We start from the raw sequence: 18,848 nt of genomic DNA, 5'->3' as shown, positions 1-18,848 counted from the left end.
CAAATGCAGTTGAAGGAAAGTTAGGAAACCTAATGATCATAATTCTTTCCCATTGACTGAAAAAGAACCTGTTTGCAATTATTTGTCCTTCTTTTTCAACAAATAGTTAACATAATGATAAAACTATATTTCAAACATGTTTGACGTGTTTTTGAAAACAATTTCAAAATCATTTTGCCAAAAACCTTCAAATTATTATCTGCATAAAAATTGTTTATGATATATGGTAGCTCAGCTTTCCCATACTGGCGCATGCGGCATTTATGGCATTTACACTGGAGGCAGCGCACAGTGTTATTTATTTGTTATTGTCGCCGATGTTTTGGTGGAAGGTGTGGCCAATTATTTTGATATTTGTGTTATTTCTGTATTCAAGATAGGTTTCAGGGATTCAATAATGGGTTTGTTTGGAAGATCAAAAGAACCTGACCCGAAAGAACAGGTAAGCCCTTAGGTATCGGTTGCGGCTTGTGTTGGGCTTGTGGATCAATTAAGTACGTCGGTCCATGCTCATGCTCAGTTGCAGTGAGATCAGACTTGAGACTTAAAACCTAGGATGAGGGGCCGATATCCAAATTTTAGGCACACCATTGTCAGACCCATGCATTATTTTGTTCGATTGAAGCAATTAACCTATTTGTTTTTGTTTTGTTTTGTTGGGTTGGGCCCTTTCGGTCCAATGAGACCATTTCAGAGCCGGAAGGATGATAGGATATAGGGGGAGACATTGGTCTGGGCAGGCACCCTAGTGAGTCCAGAGGACAGGCCACCAATGTCCCAAAATTTGTCGATTTCGGTGGGAAACGACATCCAAATGAAATTTATTTCCCACTCTCACCACCAATTTTTAAGAACAATTTTCACTCCCAACCAAGAAAACCTAGATTTTTTACCTATAGAAAGAGCAGTTGTGTGGATGCCCGGTTTAGCATCAAGCATCCTACACCTCAGAATAAAATGCACGTTTTTTTGTCATTTTTCACTCTTTTTGGATCTAATCGAATCAGCAGTTTTTCACTCTCTCCCCTCTTTTTGGTGGGCAATTTTCCCCTCTGACACCCAAGACAAAACTCAATTTTGGGACACTGCAGGCCACCCAGCCCCAAGGCACTCACTGCACCCGGCTACGGGGTGCGCTCTCTCGGGAGCAGCGGTGCCGCTCCAAGGGAGTAGCCCGCATGAGATAAAGTTGCCTGTCCAGTGCGGAGGGGGGATTTCGGCGTGGAGGAGAAGGATTTCAGCATTCTGAGGATAGAAGCACGGAACGGTGAATTAACCTATGCCAATGAGTGATTGAAATGCAAAGAAGTCCAAATCTTTATTTTACCAGACCACTGTATTTGCCTGATTACAGGTTTGGGTAGGTTTGTAAGATACCAAAGTTGGCTTTTGTGTCAAATATGCATGTTTTACCCAAGCCATATAATGTTCTCAGGTTCAAGAATGGACGCGGAAACTCCGCAAAGAGGGATATCAACTTGATAGACAAATTAGAGGTAAGCTGATAGCTGCTTTATTTTTAGACTGGAAAAAATCCATGCACTACACAAGATGTTCTTGGGATAGGCCATGCTATTAACTGGATTATTTGCCAGTTTGCACAGTATGGTGGCGATAGCAGAGCTTGTCAAATATCATTGCTCATTATACAAGATAAAATATCTACCCACTCTGACTTATAAATTTTTCTATTAGTGCCATTTTACGCTTTAATGTCCATATACTACCGTGTTCACTGTTCATATCTATATATTGTTATGTGGATTTGCATTACTTGGGCCAATGACGTCATTTGGCCTTCACCAATGAGCGCTCGCCGCTCAGTTTACTTTTGTATGACCCATACGAGGTCACGTCGGGGCGGTGACCGGGATGGCGGTCAGTTGGACACTAGCTCTCGCCACATAAGTACCTCGCCCCCGTGCTGGTTGGTGTTGGGGTCGTCTACGCCAGGGGTTCTGGCGGGACGTCTCACCTTCCTCCGAGAACGGTCTCCTTCTGATATTTCCGGCTCGAAATCGTCTGCGGCGGGGGTTCTGGCGGGACGTACGTATCTTTACCCTGGCCTACGGCTCGGGGCACTCCCCGAGGGCCAACATCCTTTCGAGTTCCCTCTGTTCCAAAATCGTCCATGTGGCTCTGGCATTTCTTGTCTGTTTTGTTCTGTATATGCATTGAGGGTCGATAACCGTACAATATATCAAAGTCAAACGTAACAATTTTTATTGGCTATTGTACGTCGCCAGCTGGCCAGCGAGCTGATTGCATCCAGTAGTTAACAAGGCCCCCTGTAGTTTTAGCTAGCTGTGAGAGGCTTTGTAGTTTTCCAGATAAAGTTATTTGGATTTCATGAAAGGGTTGAAAAATTATGCTCAACTGCAAAATATGTAAAATAATTTGAGTTGAGTGGGTGTTACTGTTCACAGAAATTTGCACTTAACCCGGCAGTTGCTGGGGTATTTCGCCACCCGCCGTTTGCTGGGGGGAGGGGGGGGGGCGTTAAACACGCCCCCAGCCGATATCTCGAAGGCGCAGCGAAACGCACGAGGCGGCAATCGAAAGAACGCGACGAGACGCTTCAGACTAGTACTTTAAAGTTGAATTTTGCGGTCACAGGTCAGTTCAAGGTCAGGTCAAACACCTGAAATCGGGCTTTCAGTAGCATGGACAGGACTTCGTAATGGGCGCCTCTCGTCATAAACTCTGTCACAACGGTGCACAATCCTTCATATAAGGCCTACAAGAGTGTCAGCTCCATATGTAGGGGTCAGTCAAGCATAGGTCAGGCCCGCAGGGTCAAGGTCAGGTCAACCGGGTAGGCACATATCCCCGAAAATCAAAACTGATATTCGCAGCCTATGACACATGTTCCATAGGTGATTTTGGGCGTAGAATACGATGGTAACATTCATTTTATCATATGTGCACGTGTTTGGTTCAAAAAGTTCAATTTAAGAAATGCATGTATCATGGTCGTAAAGTAGTCACGAGAAATTGCCAAGATTCAGTTCAAGATTTTGGAAAATGCGGAACGATAATCAATAATCGAAGATAGCCATTTGATTGTTCATGGTATTGGCGGTCTAATGGCGTTTACGGCATGTCTGTATGTCTATTCTGTGATTTTATGATTTTTTGAACATATGCCGTTTTTGGTCGAAAACTCAAATAATGACGTCACTAAAACCTCGATAGGTATCTCAAAAATATTCCGACAGATTTTTTGAAACTTTGTCACAATAAACTGCAATCAATCCCTACAGGTACTTAAATTTTGGCGCGCCTGCGGCGCGCCGTTTTTATGGCGCGGCGAAAAAAGTGGGGGCGTTGACCGCCAGCGATGCCATTCCTTGGGATTTGTCCCAAGATCTTGGGATTTGAGCATTAACATTGGGATCTTGTGATTTGCACTGCATATCTTGGGATCTGGCAGAAGCTGATTTCACTTTGTCTTCTCATGCTGTCGAATGCTTTTTTCCTTGGTCGATAATAGATTTAGGATGGACTTGCCTCACGGACGGTTAAAGGAAACAGTTCACTTTCCTGAAATTAGTATTTTGCTATGGATTTACGATTTTTTATACTCAAAATAATTAGAAAATAAAATAAAACCTTTTTGTAAAAACAATTATTTTCTATATTTTAATATAGGATGAACTATATTCTATGTAAAATAATGTTTGACGCGGAAGCTTATTACGCGTTGACCAATCATATTGCGTAGTTCAAACCTACGCATGCTGCATTACCTAGCTGTAAGCAGCATGCTGATTGGCTGACGATGACGTGGCTGCATTCCTGTGCAAGGCACACATTCCTCTGCAAGGCACTCTTTTCGGAACGAGAAATGGAATATCTTCGTCTAGGGTGATCGTTGAGCCGTAAAAGCTCCTGATTTGTGCTAGTCTCAGCTCAAGCTACGAAACTGCTATTCCAGTTCAAAATCCCATGTTAAAAGTGAACTATTTCCTTTAATCCGCGCACCGACGGGGGTCTGCGCCAACTTCGCACCGACGGGGGGGGGCGGATGACCGCCCCCCCCCCCCTGAGATCTCGAGAACGAAGCAAGATAGCGACAAGCGGTAAACGGCATCGGATACGCACGGCCAAGATCTACAATTTTTACTAAGGTCATTTTCAGGTCAGGTCAAAGATGACGTCACAGGGGTCGAAAAAGTCAAAATGGCGGCGCTAGATATGGTGAGTTTTTCTCGAATAACTTTCGAATTAGTCAAGATAGGAACAAACTAAGGGCATCATCGTGATCCTCTCGTCAATCCGCATCGAATGATATATATGTTGACCTCGAAAGGTCAAGGTCAAAGGTTGACCTCAGGTCACGTGACCTCGAGGTCATCATGTATATCATTCGATGCGTCTTGACGAGCTGAACACAATGAGACCATCCACGCGTCTGTATCTTGTTCCTGTACGGAGTTATTGGCCAAAAACCTTTGGTGACCTTTGATGACGTCACATGACCTCACAGCTGCCCAACAGCAAAACAGACCTCGGCTCAAGGTAGTGAAGGTTGATCGTATATGAAGTCATGTATGGTATATGGGGCCATTCCGACCCGTTTTAGTGGTAAAAACAGGGAGTTGATTTTTCCCCCATTGACTTATATTGGGGAGGTCGCGAAATTGACCTGACCTTAGGTCACCGATATCAAAATTCTGAGATGAACAAATTGTAGCTACTAATGACCTAATAATATCCTGCGACTTTCAAAGGCCTCCGACATCTACTGTAGCTCTGGCACGGTGACAAAGTTGCAAAAAAGTGACTTGAGGTTGGGTCATTCAAAGTGACCTGGTGACCTGACCTTTAAAGGTAGGAGGTTCAAACTTGCACACCATGTGTAAAATTGATGAGGTTATAGTCATACCAAATTTCGCGGCGCTACGCGCCGCGGTTTTCCCGCTATTCGCGAAAAACCTCAGGGGGGGGGGCGGATATCCGCCCCCCCCGTCGGTGCGAGGGTTAAACATATTGAAGTAACGGACGAAGCTTGCGATGTTTCTAGCAGGCATTATCTTCCCGAGATCGCAGGATTATTTTTGTACCATTACTTGTTATGGGTATAGTAGCATCTTTCAGTCGCTGTTCGCAACTGGCGCTCATTTGTTTAATTTCCAACTACCGATCAACGGGGATGGGTGGTTTGGCGGCATGATGTTGGGTGGCTATGAAAAGCTTTTACAAACATGCCTAAAAAATATTTCAGAAAGCGGCTCCCGCACAAAGCGTTTCATTTTACGGTTTTGCTCTAAGGAGGCTTATCCGTTGACCGCGAACCAAAATAAGGGCAATTTGTTTGTTAATTGGGGCTTTAGGGCGCGCCGACTACTTAGGTCATTTTGGGCATTTTGGTCAAAGGGCAATTTGTCTTTCACCTCGGAAAAGTGTCTGGTCACCTGACCTCTGGGCTCTGCTGGACCAAAAATAATCAAAGCATAACCTTGCGACCTTCACAACACTGCTGACGTCTTGTAACTATATAGTCCAGGGGACGAGCTAGGTCCTCGTTTAGACCCCCTCGCCATCGTCGGCTTGAAAATTCATAGGCCCCAGCGGGCACTGGCTTACGCGCAGATTCACAGCATAGGCTTTTCGATTTCGGGATTCACATAAGCTTTTAAGAGCTTGTTTTGGAGCCCATATTTCAAAACTCAGTGGTGGAAAACACTTAAAATCAGCCTGACCTCACCTGACCCTAGCTTCTCCAAATGTGTCACGAGACAAATTTCGAAATAAATCCAAAATGCCACAGACTTCGTTTCCAAGAAGTTCTAACAGATTCGGACTTTGTGTTTTGGGTCCTTGACCCACCATTGACGGTCAACGAATGACCTGACCATAATATCAGATACCACCGGCTTCATGTTGTCTAGGCCAGCATCTTAATTTTTCGTGAAGCTCTTATATGCAGGAACCGATCAGCTGTAGGAGTCCGATCGAACCCCTCCCCCTCCCCTCCCCCCGGCCTCTAGGTACATTAGCTGCCGTAAATACGCCAATAAGGACAAGGGTGGACCCGAAGAAGAGAAAGTTGAATACTAAACACACTAATATGTCCAAAATAAGCTATGGATTTACTTGGGGTACTCCTAAGGATATGCGATGGGTAGTCTTGGGATTCGAGACGAGAATCTTGGGAAATTCTGGTCGAGATCTTGGAATGGAGCAAAAATGTGGATGGCATCACTGTTGACCGCCCGCCCCCCGCAACTCGCGGGTTAATGCTTACTTGTTTTTATGTCGATTTTCTTGTGTAGTATAAGTATTTCTTTTTTTAAACCAGGTGTTATATGTTGATTGCATTCATGTGCTTTCAGCTATCCAGCGGGAGGAGGAAAAGGTTAAGAGGTCTTTAAAGGAGGCGGCAAAGAAGGGAGACCGGTCTGTGTGTACAGTGTTGGCTAAGGAAGTGGTCCACTCGCGCAAGGCTATCAGTCGTATCTACACCACAAAGGCGCAGATCAACTCGGTGTCGCTGCAAATGAAGCAGCAGCTCGGTAGGTGTGGCACTCGAGCACGTTCGGCACTTTTTTATCGAGGTTGGAGTATGCTTGTAATGATGTAACTCTTAAACATAACGCCATATTGACACTTAATGACTCCTATGCCATTTTAAGTCTGGGGTCCCTAAAATCGCATGTTATCTAGGAGCATGAAAAGTTTATTTAAATATCACTATGTCTTATCATTGACTATTGACCAGACATGACAATGTACTGTGTTCGTTGAACAATATAATAATTGCTGTGCGCTTTTCTGACTAGCGTTGTGCGCCGCGCGTTGCAGCCCAGATCCGCGTGGCGGGCGCCATGTCGCAGAGTACAGAGGTGATGCAAGCCATGCAGCAGCTGGTCAAAGTGCCAGAGGTGGCCAAGACCATGCAGGACATGTCCAAGGAGATGATGAAGGCCGGCATCCTGGAGGAGATGATGGAGGACACGTTCGAGGGACTGGAGGACCAGGACGAGCTGGAGGAGGCCGCCCAGGAGGAGGTCGACAAGGTGGGGGCCCGGTCCGTTTGTCTTTTGCGTTGTTATTATCTTCTTTCTCTTGTGTTTGTTTCTCTTGTCTCAGCAGCTTATTTTCTATTGCCTAGTAGTGAGTGTTAAAGGCCTCACAGAAACCTGGGAAATATTAGCTTCCTGGCCTGGCCTTCAAACTGTTGTTCCGTTCAAAGCCCGAATTGACCTTATGACCTTTATTGATCCCTGTGATAGAGACCGGATAGTTTTAAAGTCAATACAGCTTGTCTACTCCCCATGCTGGTTAGGTTATCATTTCTTGTATACTGGTCAGGAGGTGTTGCGTATAGCAGGCCAGCAGCTGACTAGCCACGCCTTTCCGCCAGGTGCTGTGGGAGATCACCAAGGGCGAGCTGGGCCGGGCGCCGGACGCGGTCGGCGACTCGCTGCCGTCGGCCGAGCCGGCCGCGCAGGAGTCCGAGGGTGAAGAGGAGCTGGAAGAGATGCAGGAGCGGCTCCAGGCGCTGAGGAGCTAGTCACCGGGGACGCGCCGCGCCGGACTGGGGCGCGACAGGTCAGACACACCCATGTCGGTGGGTTACGACAGAAGTGTGAGGCGCGCTGCTCTGAGCAGCATACTGAGAACGGTCTTCTCTGTGAATTTCGCTGTCGCCGCGGCTGGTTAGACTCTCGTCCGCCATAGTCCATGCTCTACCGACGTAATTGTGCGCTCTAAGACTAACTGTGCCGGGATGTGGCGGCGGCACCGCTCTGCTGGGGACGACTCTGCTTGTTTCTCAGTTTGGCGCTGAATCTAGTGTGGCCTGGGACCCGCGGCGCTGCCGAGTCACCAGTGAATGGTGCGGCGACTCCTTCAGTCGAGGGTTCCGTGGTCCGGGCTGTGGCTGCCTTATCTGTGTGTGTGCGGTCTGTGCTGTCGAAGCGAGCGAGTGCTGTCTGCTACTCGGACCGCCGAGCGCTGCGGTCTCGTAAACGGTCCGAGGAGTGGTGATTTAGTGGCAGAGACTAGCCGCTCTTCACTCCCCTCCTGGGTGATACTGCGCGAGCGATGGCAGGTCGCGCTAATTGCTGCATTTGGGAGTCACTTTTTGCTGCCAGTTAGTAGGCATCTCTTGATCTGCACATGTTCTGTAGCATCCTTTCATATTTGAAATTTCGTAGTGGGCGTATTTGCGAATCAATTTCCGTTACGGAGTGTGTATAGTTTAGTTCTTTTTGTGGTGTTGATTCAATGCTGTAACTTGATCAATTTTGTTATTCTTTAACTGATCGGTTATGACCGACAAACACGTTTTAAGGGATTGGTTAGTTGCGTGAGATGTGTTTAATTATGCAATAGAGCTGCTGTATAAACTATTTTGAACTTGACATACTTATATAACACAACCACCAAAAATAGATATCAAATTCCCTACACTTGGGGAAATTATTGAGATACAGACTACTTTTATCTCCAGTTTAAGTGTTTCATTGCTCATCGGAGGCGTAAACCATTTTTCTTAGCGGTGAATACATAACCGGGATACATGATGGTGATTGGTGATGGCTTTGTGGGACTTCTCAATCGCAGCCCCATGACAGGGGCTTAGCCGACGCTCGTGTGTAGATTCTGTTGATGCTGTAATGTTCCTCAGCTCCGTGAAGAAAGTCCGCCATCTACTTAGAGCAGTAGACTGTGTTTCGTGGTGGTTGCAGACGAGCAAGCTCACCAGACGATGCTGTGAAAAATGTCAGAAGCCGGGTCAGGGCTGGATTGTTGTAGGCATTTTTTTTCAATCGACGATCGTCGGGTAATCCTCACCGATATATTATGGTCTTGAAAAGATGCAAAACTGTTTCGTCAGCTCCAACACCTTGATTGCGATTTTTAATGGAGACTTTTACTCTGTTTGCTAGTCAAAGGACTTTTCACTGTTGGCCGGGAAAGTATTGAACTATTGCCAGACGCTGAGTCGTTATTGTTGAAATCTCCCAGCGTTCACCCTATTGCGGCTCCTCTGCTATACGACGGACAATACGAGTAACATCCTCGCTCGCTCTAACACTCCCTTGTTCGAAGTCCAGTTGACGCCGCGGCGGGGACAGACATTGGCCCCGTTCGGGCGGCTGTGTGACGCCGTGGCTGTTGGACCGTGACGCCATTGTAACAACAAATTGTCGCCCCGGCGGCGACCAATATGACGCGCCGCCGCCGGTGGAGCAGCGGGAAAGTTCGGCCACCCGCGCACCAGAGGCCCCACGTTGTGGGACTGTGGGAGGAGGGGCTGACTACATATCGGTTATGACTTATAACTGTGGCCGTACCGGGGTATCGGTTTTCTAAAACACCCCTGCATAGGGGGGGTTACAACCCTTTCGCTGTTTGGGCACTAGGTTTGATAATTTTACGGAACAGTCAGCGTACTTGCCGTTTTGCCGTCACGGGACCAGTGAATATGACAAAAGTCTAGCATCTCAGGCCAACCAGCGATCTATGAGATCGTCAAAAACCCAAAGGTCATGGTCCGGTTATCCGTGAATAATTACACAGAAAAGCGACGAAGCAACGATTTTGGCACTATTGCGTTCTTAGTGTCTAGTCCCGCTGAACGATCTACTTTTTGTTTGGGTAAGGTCAACTCCGGTGTTGACGTCAGTTCAGGGCCAGGTCAAAGCCGGTTTGATCTGGAAGCTGGGCGAGGGAGATATCGCTGCATAGCATTCGGTTTTGCAGCTCGATGAGAGTTCATTGGTGCGTTTTTTCTGACTCGCTTACTCGGTTAATTGCGGACATATTGTCAAACATTCGGATGGCTTCAAATAACTTATCACCTGTGTGAGGTCATGCATGTTATATGACACTACAAAAGGTTCGAAATGCAAAAAAAAAAACTCGATGCACCATGGAACCGGGCATGTAATCACAATTCCATGTGCTTTATACCTACTGAGATAACATGATAGGTACATGATAAGGTGCCAAATGTTTGGCGCTGCATGAACAGTTTCTCATTTTGTACCTTTTCTCAGAGACGAAGTTTAGTAATGGGGCCAACCTGACCTCTGATGACTTTCATATTTTATTATTTTTTTGAAAAATTACCCTGATAAAAAATCTCAGAATAAGGAGTCGAGAATATACTCTTTCATGGGAGTTTTATCTCCAAGCGAAAGATCTCTGAAGTTGCTGGGATAAGGAGTCTACCTGAGAGTTGAATCTCCTAATCAAAGGTCTCACAAATTGCTAGGATAACTTCATGAGAGTCATTTCCCCCAGTCCTAGCGAAAGACCAAAGAAAGCGAAGGCCTAAAGAAAATGTCTGGCTTTCCAAAGTTCAGCCTTTTTTCCTAAAGGAGTTTCGAGCAATAACAAAAAATTGTGTGGCACCAATCACTTGTCGCGGAAAGGATACCTAACTCACATAGGCGCGGGAGTCGGGGGGGGGGGGGGGCAGTGGGGGCAGCTTGCCCCCCCCCCAGTTCTGGGGCCGTGGGGGCGATGTCCCCACAGCTTTGAGACGGAATACCACACTTTGTTTGCAAATGTTTTCTTTTTTTAACCCGCGCGGGGCTGGGGGGGGGGTAAATTTTACTCCCCCCTCGCGAATTTTTGCAATATCTCAAAAACGGCGGCGCGCAGCGCCACCAAACTTTCAGTACCTTTTCTTACATCAATTTGACACGTTCCCTGAAAATTTGAGCGAAATCCGTCGGAAATTTTTTGAGAAATTGACGTTTTAGTGACGTCATGTTCGCCATTTTCGCCTCAAAAACGGCAAAATTTCAAACGCCGCTAACATCTTCATTTTTAAAGGAATCAAGACGTAACAAAGAAGGTTATACGTAGTTCTACTTTGTCTATCAAATGGCTATCTCGGTTTTTTGAAAATTTTGGATTTTGGCCTAAATTTGTTTTAAAAAAACTGACTTTTTTGGGAAAATGATTATAAAATCCAAAATTTTGAGTATCAAAAAAACCGGAATATATGTCAGAGAAGTGGTCTATGTGCACCTACATACCAAATTTCAGAAGAATCGGTTCAAAAATATGGGAGTTATTCAAAATTTTATGACGTCACGACACACAAAATTTTTGAAAAATGACTTTTTTGGAAGTTCTAGACCTCGTACGGAAACAAAAATAGCACCATTCGATTCGCCGTGAAAAACTGCATCAGATAGACACCTTTTTAGGCCTTAACAACCAACTTCAAAATTTGACCTCACTTGACCTGACCTTGACCTGACCTCGACCTGAAATTCATCCAGAGGTGGTCCATATCACTTATTGAGTGTGCCTATTGAATTCTATGAGTAAAATGACCCATAAAACATGTGTCGCACATGCCCTTTTCTATACCTATTTTGTTTTTTGGTGACCTGACCTGACCTGAACTGACCTTGACCTTGACCTCTGAATGATATTGTATGCAACGAATATTGTCTTGGTAGCCTAAGAACACGTTTTGGGCGATCAGTCTCAGTCCATGACTCCATTCTTCGGCAACTACGGTGCAAGGCCGATACTGTAGAAACTTGCAATTTGTACCCTTGACCTGACCTTGACCTTGACCTCAAACTTTAAATTAAGTACAAGTTTTTAGTTGTTCGTGATGAGAGCTTTTGATTGGCGTTTGAATTTTCCAAATCGGACCATTAGTTCGGGAGATAACAGGGGGGGGGGTAAAATTTACCCCCCCCCCCCCCAGCCCCGCGCGTTCGGCTGGAGACCCCAGCCCCGCGCGGGTTAAATCCAAGGGATGAAAAATGTGGCCTAAAACCGGTGAGAAAACTAGATTTGGGGGTACCCTAGGTTGATCTCTATTATGGTGTGCCCCCCCCCCCCCCAGTCTGTAGTTCCCGCGCCCCTGCTAACCCATTCCTTGCTTTCATTCTGTGTCTTTGCGTGCGTTGTGATGAACGATGGTCACGTCCAGGACCAGGCGCTAACGCACTGCGTTCTGAATCCCATTGTAAGAAGCTGCATCGTGACACTATAATTGCCGCTTGCATGTGGGGTCGATGCGGTCTGCTGGCCACGCATCTGTCCAAGATGATGCCACCGCTGCCCCGTTTTCGTCACGTGGTCGACACGGTGACGGTGTAATTGCCAGGTAGCCTGCGGCGGTACACGGCAGGTCCGTGAGGCGGCGTTCATTACCAGTCCTCTGTCGCCGCCGGGCGCGTGCCGGCACGTGCAGCCCACCTGGCCGGCGTGTCGTCCGAGGCCGCGGCACGGCGCACTTTCGTTTTCCGTTTCGCACGGATTGCGCGCCGCTCGTGGCGCGGCTACTGGGGAGGGCGCGGCGTCACTTTGCGCCACCCAGCGCGTATTGTTCTCCGGCCCGTCCGCCGCGGCGCCGCAGACGCCGCCCCGTCGCCGTATCGGCCCGGATGCCGTTTTGTAATTCGCGCCCCGCTTGCATCGAGAGAAAAAGTGTCGTCCTCGCGCGGCGCCGGCCGAAGATGAAAGTCGACCAGCGGCCTCCGTCCGACTCCAGGGGCACTTGTGCGTCGTGCGTCGGGCTGAGGGGACGTCTTCAGTGTAACGCTCCTCGGACTTTGTCGGAGAACGGCCATGAGGTGCGATCTTGTGCTGCTGGCCCTGGGCCTCGTCTCTGTGGCGGACGCCTTTTTCTTCCCGTTCTTCAACAAGGGCAAGGACAAAGGTAACTCGGGGAAGTACCCGGGACCGAGCAAGGTGCCGTCTCACTACGGTCCTCCGCGCCCGAGACCGCCGATCCGACCGACGCTGACCTACGGACCGCCGCGGCCGCAGACCACGTACGGACCGCCCAACGTCCGCCCGCGGCCGCCCTCCAACTCGTACGGGCCGCCGAGCAAAGGCAAAGGCACCGGCGGCTACCCCGGCACCGGAGGAGGCAAGGGAGACGGAGGGTACCCGGCTGGCAGCGGGGGACATAGTGGAGGAAAAGGAACCGGAGGCTACCCAGGCGGCCCTGGCACCGGCGGTCACGGAGGAAAGGGCAGCGGCGGATACCCCGGAGGCAGCGGAGGTCATAGCGGAGGTCATACTGGAGGGAAAGGAACCGGTGGCTATCCCGGAGGCAGCGGAAGTCATAGTGGAGGTCACAGCGGTGGAAAGGGCACGGGAGGCTACCCGGGAGGCAATGGAGGTCACAGCGGAGGTCATACTGGAGGAAAGGGAACCGGCGGCTACCCCGGAGGCAGTGGAGGTCACAGCGGAGGTCACATTGGTGGCGGAAAAGGCACGGGAGGTCACTCCGGCAGCGGAGGAAGTCTGAACCACCACACCCACTACCACTCTCACTACCATTCGACGACGGTGGGTGTCGGGCCGCGGGAGACCCTGACGGGTGTGCTGCCCACCCTGACCACCGGGCTGCCCGGCCCCGGCATTCCGTACACCACTGTGGTCGGTCCAGCGTCTGCGGGCCCGCTGTCCCCTCCCCGACCGACCCACTCGACCACCATCGTCCACACTCGGCCGCCGACGTCTCCGCCGCACACCGGCTACCGCTACCTGCCGCCGCAGGGCCAAGCCTCGGACAAGGTGGCCACCTACGTGCGTCCCGAGAGCGAGCCGACCGCCGAGGAGGAGCTGATCTCTCCGCGGGGTGCGGGCGGCGCCACGGCCCGGCTTGAGCTGGCGGAGCTCAGCTCGAACCTGGTGGAGGTCGGCACGGCGGCCGGCCCGGGAGTGGAGGAGCAGGGGCCGCAGACGGAGCTGCAGGCGGCGGCCAGCAGCGACCAGCCGGTGCTGCAGCAGCCGGCGGCGCTGACCGACCGGCTGCGCCAGCTCGGCCTGCTGCGCTTCCTGACGCTGGTGGAGCGCGCCGGTCTGCAGAAGGTCCTCGAGTCTCGCGGTGAGTACCCGACGCTAGCTGGTGACCTACACTCTTCCTTGGGCCCCGCTCGTGCATATGCAATTTGATTGGGAGTTCTTGACAAAAGATTACGGTTACTTGAAATAGTTATAGTTAGCTTCGGTGGCGTCGTAGGTGACATCAAACACGCAAAGAGTTATCGTGTGCTCTACCTGACCTGAAGTGACCTTCATGAAATAAAATCCGAGGTTTGCAAAGTATAAGCTCTAAGCACCCGCAAGCTCCTGTCACTTGGAAACATGTAAGTCAAACAGCGTCGTCTATATATTTTTCCTATATATTCCCGAATGAGTGTTTCTGAACAGAGTGGGGTCTTTCGGCTGCGCGCTCTCCCGCCAGCGACCTTGACCGCCGGTAGCACACTGCAGCGTGACCGCTTCAGTTCGGTGCCGTTTTCATTTAGCCACATGATTACCTACTTACCACCCAGTGCTGCTGGTGCTGGACAACATAGCCCTATTTTCCGTGTGTTGCATCGGTTGAGGGCAAAAGGCCGCGCTATATTGCATATTTTAGACCCATGGGCCATGAACCTTTCAAACGTTACAGTTTACGTTACTGACGCCGAGTGCGACCGCAACGCTGCTTTACACAACTTTATTGGTTTGGTAAATTCAGTAATTTATTTTGGTCTTTGAAAATGCAGCGTTTGACTTAGGTACTGTGTTTGTCGTCTGTATAATGCACGTAGGAAAGGAACCTCACGAAAAGTGTGTGTGGGGGTGGGGGCAGCGAAACTTCAATGTCACTTTGCGGGAGCCCCAATACTCCTATGAAGAAATTCTTTTCACTTTTGTGCTCATCTCACCTTGCTGAACCATTTCCTGCTCTCAGTTTTGTATTTGAATGATAAAAAATTTACTGAAAAGAATGGTTGAAAAGTGGGAGCATGCAGCCACCGCCCCCCCCCCCCCTGTTCCTACGCCCATAGTTGTATCTCGTTTTGTTGCTTCCATTACACATAAGTGACCACCAGCCATGCACTGAAATACAATCCACCTAACACCTGCTACATCCTAGAGTATGTAGAGCTACTCTTTTACTACAACTAAATGTAAATGAGTGTTATGCAAGTCACATTGTTTGTGTACGTAGCCGTCACGGTATGTGACGTCACTGGTTCGTTACCGTGACTCCAGAGGCTGCTGACACGCAGAGATCTCATGTTGCACAACAGTGGTGTCATCTCATTCACGTTAGAGCTGTAACCAGCTTCAAAGTGGGTCACATGCTCCACCGTGACAGAAAAGAACAACCTAGCTTTGTTTAATTTGACAATGGGAATGTGTTAACGGCTGCAGCGCCATGAAGACGCGGTCTTGTAACACCAGCCAGCCTACCTCAAGGACGTCTTTATATTCATGACTCTTGCGAACTTCTATGGCGCTCCCTTGAAGTGTCATTTAAGTAGACATTGGAAAGGTGATTTCAACATAATTTTAATGTTCCTTGTACCATTGGAAGTAAACCGAAATAAGGCCATGCTTGTTATTGTGACTCGAACTTCTATATGACGGACGGCGACGCTCTTCTTGTCCCCTGGACACCCTTGCATCCAAGAACCGTTCCCTGTCCAGCAGCGGACAACGTGCGCGACTGATCTGTCCGCTGTCCCGTCTGCAGTGTCCACTGCTGATCCATCACGATTCACTGCTGATCCATCACGATTCACTGCTGATCCATCACGATTACACAGCGTCAGTCGGTCTCCACGTGTCGCTAATGACCGCCGTCGAGCACCCCACTCTCAGTTCAGGACCGCCAGCCGGTCCCTAGCTTCAGGAAAACGATAGCAGCTGTTCACCAGCAGCTGTGATATTACAAAGTTACAGAAGGAGACCGTTAGTGGCTGTGTAAAGTATTACGCTACATTTCGGTGATGCAATCAATGATTAGTATGCTAATAATATTGCACCAACAGCCGTTTTACTCTCGACAGTCAACACCTGCTGGCGCTGCACATAATCATATTATGTAGTCTTAAGTTCGCAACTTGCGAATACCGAATGGATGAGTTATCACTTATCGTAGTCGGAGCCTGTTAACCCTCGCCGGACCTATTGGTTTTCTACATACGCGCCGGCCGAGGGGGGGGGGGGCGGGTACGACCCCCCCCTCGCCGTTTCGTCCCTGCTGGAGCTAGCGCGTCGCGGAAAAAACGAGCGTGTGCGCCGTTACGAGACGCAGAGATTGGTACCCGATTTTAAGGTCCTAGGTCAACCGGTGGCCTCTGAGGTCAGGTCCAGTGCCCCAGGGTACGGTTCAGTTTTGGGTGAATAACTTCGCAAAAAAACGGCCGCAGAGCCGCGATGTTGGCAGCATCGTGTTCGCCTCGCTCAGGCGCGTCGAATGATATACTTTTTGTCCGGGTCAGGTCAACTTGGGGTGTTGACCTCAGGTCAAGGTCAGGTCAGCACCCCCAGGTCACGAAGTTGGTCGAAAGAGGTCATGTCGCATATCATTCGATTCGGCAGGTCTTCCGGAGTCCATTGGTGGCTTTCTCGACTCGCTAGCTCAATTTGATCAAGAGTTATTGACGAAAAACTAATATGACCTTGATGACGTCATAAATGACGTCACGGAAGGTCAACATTGCAAAAGTGACGCATCTAACCTTGCAAGGAGTGCATCAAATCACGATTCTGTGTGCTTGAGATAGTTGGAGATCGTTCCCGGCGCCAGAATAGCAGTTTTCATTTTTCCCCATTGACTTATAATGGTGAGGTCACGAAAATGACCTGACCTCATATGACCTTTAGGAAAAATCCGAGATATACAAGTTGTGAGACTCATAATGGATACTAGATCCTGCAAGTTTCATTAACCTGTGACATCTCCTCTGGCAGTGAGGGCGTTGCGAAGTTGCGACATCTGAAGACCGTGCAGAGGTTCACTTATGACGTCATAGGTCAGTGACCTGACCTGACCCAAAAATGCGGTTGGTGTCAAAAGATGCGGCTTGGATCAAAGGTCAGGTATGCCAAGTTTCAGCGCTCTATCGTCAGCGTGTTCGGAGCTATCGCGAAAAAACCCTATGGGGGGGGGGCGGCACCCGCCCCCCCCCCTCGGCCGGCGAGGGTTAAGACGCAGTCTATGGCGTGGTCCGTCGTCCCATTCACTGACTTTCCAGGCTGCGAATGCTCTCACCAACTGACCTACCACATACGTATGTAAGTTAACACTGAGTAGTCAAGAGTCCTATCGAGTCCCCGCCACCCGGGGCCTTGGTTCGATTTGCATCGCAGTAACCCTGAGTCGTGCACGACTTTATTTGGAGAGCGACCATCCCCGACTGACGGTGCGCTGTATCATACACTGGAGCGATGCTGCACCGCAGTGCTTCTGAGCTCTGCGGGACGGTCGTGGCAAAACAGTCGCGCACTACGCGTACTTTCTAGTGGTGTCATGGTTTCAGAAAATGTATGTCCATGTCCGTCCAGGGTCCAAGACTTACGTCGTCTGTCCGTCCAAAAATGTCCAAGCCAGCCATTTGTCCAAAGATGTCCAAAACCTACGCAATAGTTAACTCTCAATTAAATTTCCTAATGTAGGGGAGACCCGGGAGGTATGGGCCGGTTTTGTGAAAAGGCAATTTTCTTCCAGTGGGCAGTGGCTAGACTCGGTTTTTCACTCTATGTACGTGAAATTGTCTTTCGCCTGCAACGTGTGCATGAAATTAGGCATCTGGGATCAAGTATTTTGTCTCGAGATAACTTTCAATAAATCATGTGCTTTTTCGATCCATCAAAATGCACCGGGAGGTATGGGCCATGGCCCGGGAGGTACGGGCCGGTGTCATGTTTCATATTATTTTCTCGACAATGAGAATAATACTCGTAGCTGGTATCTACCTCGATCTCTCTTAGAGCCCAGGAACCGCATAAGTGACCAACAGCTTGCTTCATGGAGGTCACTTGGGCCCATATGTATTTTGGTAAACTCAATCATGCACCATGAAATAAGATGAATAATATATTTCTGTTCGAATGAAATTTGAAGTTAATTTTTCGACCTTGCGCGACAAAAATAAAACTTATTGACGGTGACATTTAATGAAAGCATCTTTTTATTTATTTAGGATCACCGGGGGTGGGTGGCCCAAACCTCTTGGTTAGGACGCCAGAATGTGCGTAGCATCCCAGCTCATAATCTTGCAAGAAAGCTTCGTATTGTCTACCCAGTCTTAATTTGCATGCTTTAAACTTTATGTTAGCGATGGTCTGACATCATAAAACGAGCCTAGTTCAAATTTATCACGAATTTTCTGTATGTACCGTATTTTACTCGAAGAGGGCAAAAACGCTTTATCGCCGCACATTGCGATAGAAGACTGCGGAAGGTTTCGAAAATCACGTGGGATGTAATCACTGAATGGCTGCTACCAGTTAACGCCGTCAAATGTGTAAAAATATGCAACACTTCTTCAAAACTGCGATGGCCCATACCTCCAGGGGGCCCATACCTCCCGGGTCTCCCCTATATTACCAGCTAAAAATGTTTTTCATATCGAAAGCTGAGCTTTTTATTCGCAAAGCAATGCTATGCACGATTACTGTATAAACATGCTGATATGTGGGAAGTAATTGTCCAATGTTGTCCAAAGCCTGCTGCTGCCACTGTCCAGACATGTGCTTGGATCCGAGAGCTGGATCTATGATCTCAGTGGATCTCTCGACAAAATAGAGGGGTTGGATCTATGATCCGAGTGGATCTCTCGACAAAATTCAGGGGTTGGATCTATGATCTGAATGGATCTCTCGACAAAATTTAGGGGTCGGATCTATGATCTCTGTGGATCCAGCGGGCAAAAATTTGTGGAGGACCTATGATCTGTATGGATCTCACGACAACATGTAGCCAATGAAACCCTTATCCTACATAATTGTACGCCTTACAGTGCAATACAATTGAGAATTATCACTTGTGGACATGGTTATTGGTTAAGACCACTTGTGATCATTAGGTATCATCATTAAATTTGAATTTAAATAAACAA

General features: G+C 48.6%; 2 protein-coding genes across 2 annotated transcripts; both read left to right on the top strand.

Annotated features, from left to right (window-relative positions):
- The first annotated feature begins 262 nt into the window (after positions 1–262).
- On the top strand, positions 263–8,531 carry LOC122383918 (charged multivesicular body protein 3-like). Its single transcript, XM_043370789.1, has 5 exons — positions 263–442; positions 1,436–1,496; positions 6,339–6,518; positions 6,808–7,022; positions 7,370–8,531. Exons 1-5 carry the CDS (start codon positions 398–400, stop codon positions 7,517–7,519), a joined length of 651 nt encoding a protein of 216 aa, XP_043226724.1. The 5' UTR covers positions 263–397; the 3' UTR covers positions 7,520–8,531.
- A 4,030-nt stretch (positions 8,532–12,561) lies between these two features.
- Positions 12,562–15,488, top strand: LOC122383898 (S-antigen protein-like). The gene is made up of 2 exons (XM_043370755.1): positions 12,562–13,718; positions 15,476–15,488. The coding sequence occupies exons 1-2, from the start codon at positions 12,562–12,564 to the stop codon at positions 15,486–15,488; spliced, it is 1,170 nt and encodes a 389-aa protein (XP_043226690.1).
- The last annotated feature ends 3,360 nt before the right edge of the window (positions 15,489–18,848 follow it).

The sequence above is a fragment of the Amphibalanus amphitrite genome, unplaced genomic scaffold (assembly GCF_019059575.1).
Source record: "Amphibalanus amphitrite isolate SeventyFive unplaced genomic scaffold, NRLGWU_Aamphi_draft 000176F_arrow, whole genome shotgun sequence".
Classification (NCBI taxonomy): Eukaryota; Metazoa; Arthropoda; class Thecostraca; order Balanomorpha; family Balanidae; genus Amphibalanus; species Amphibalanus amphitrite.
The sequence above is the reverse complement of the archived record's forward strand: the minus strand, read 5'-3'. Positions and strand labels throughout refer to the sequence as shown.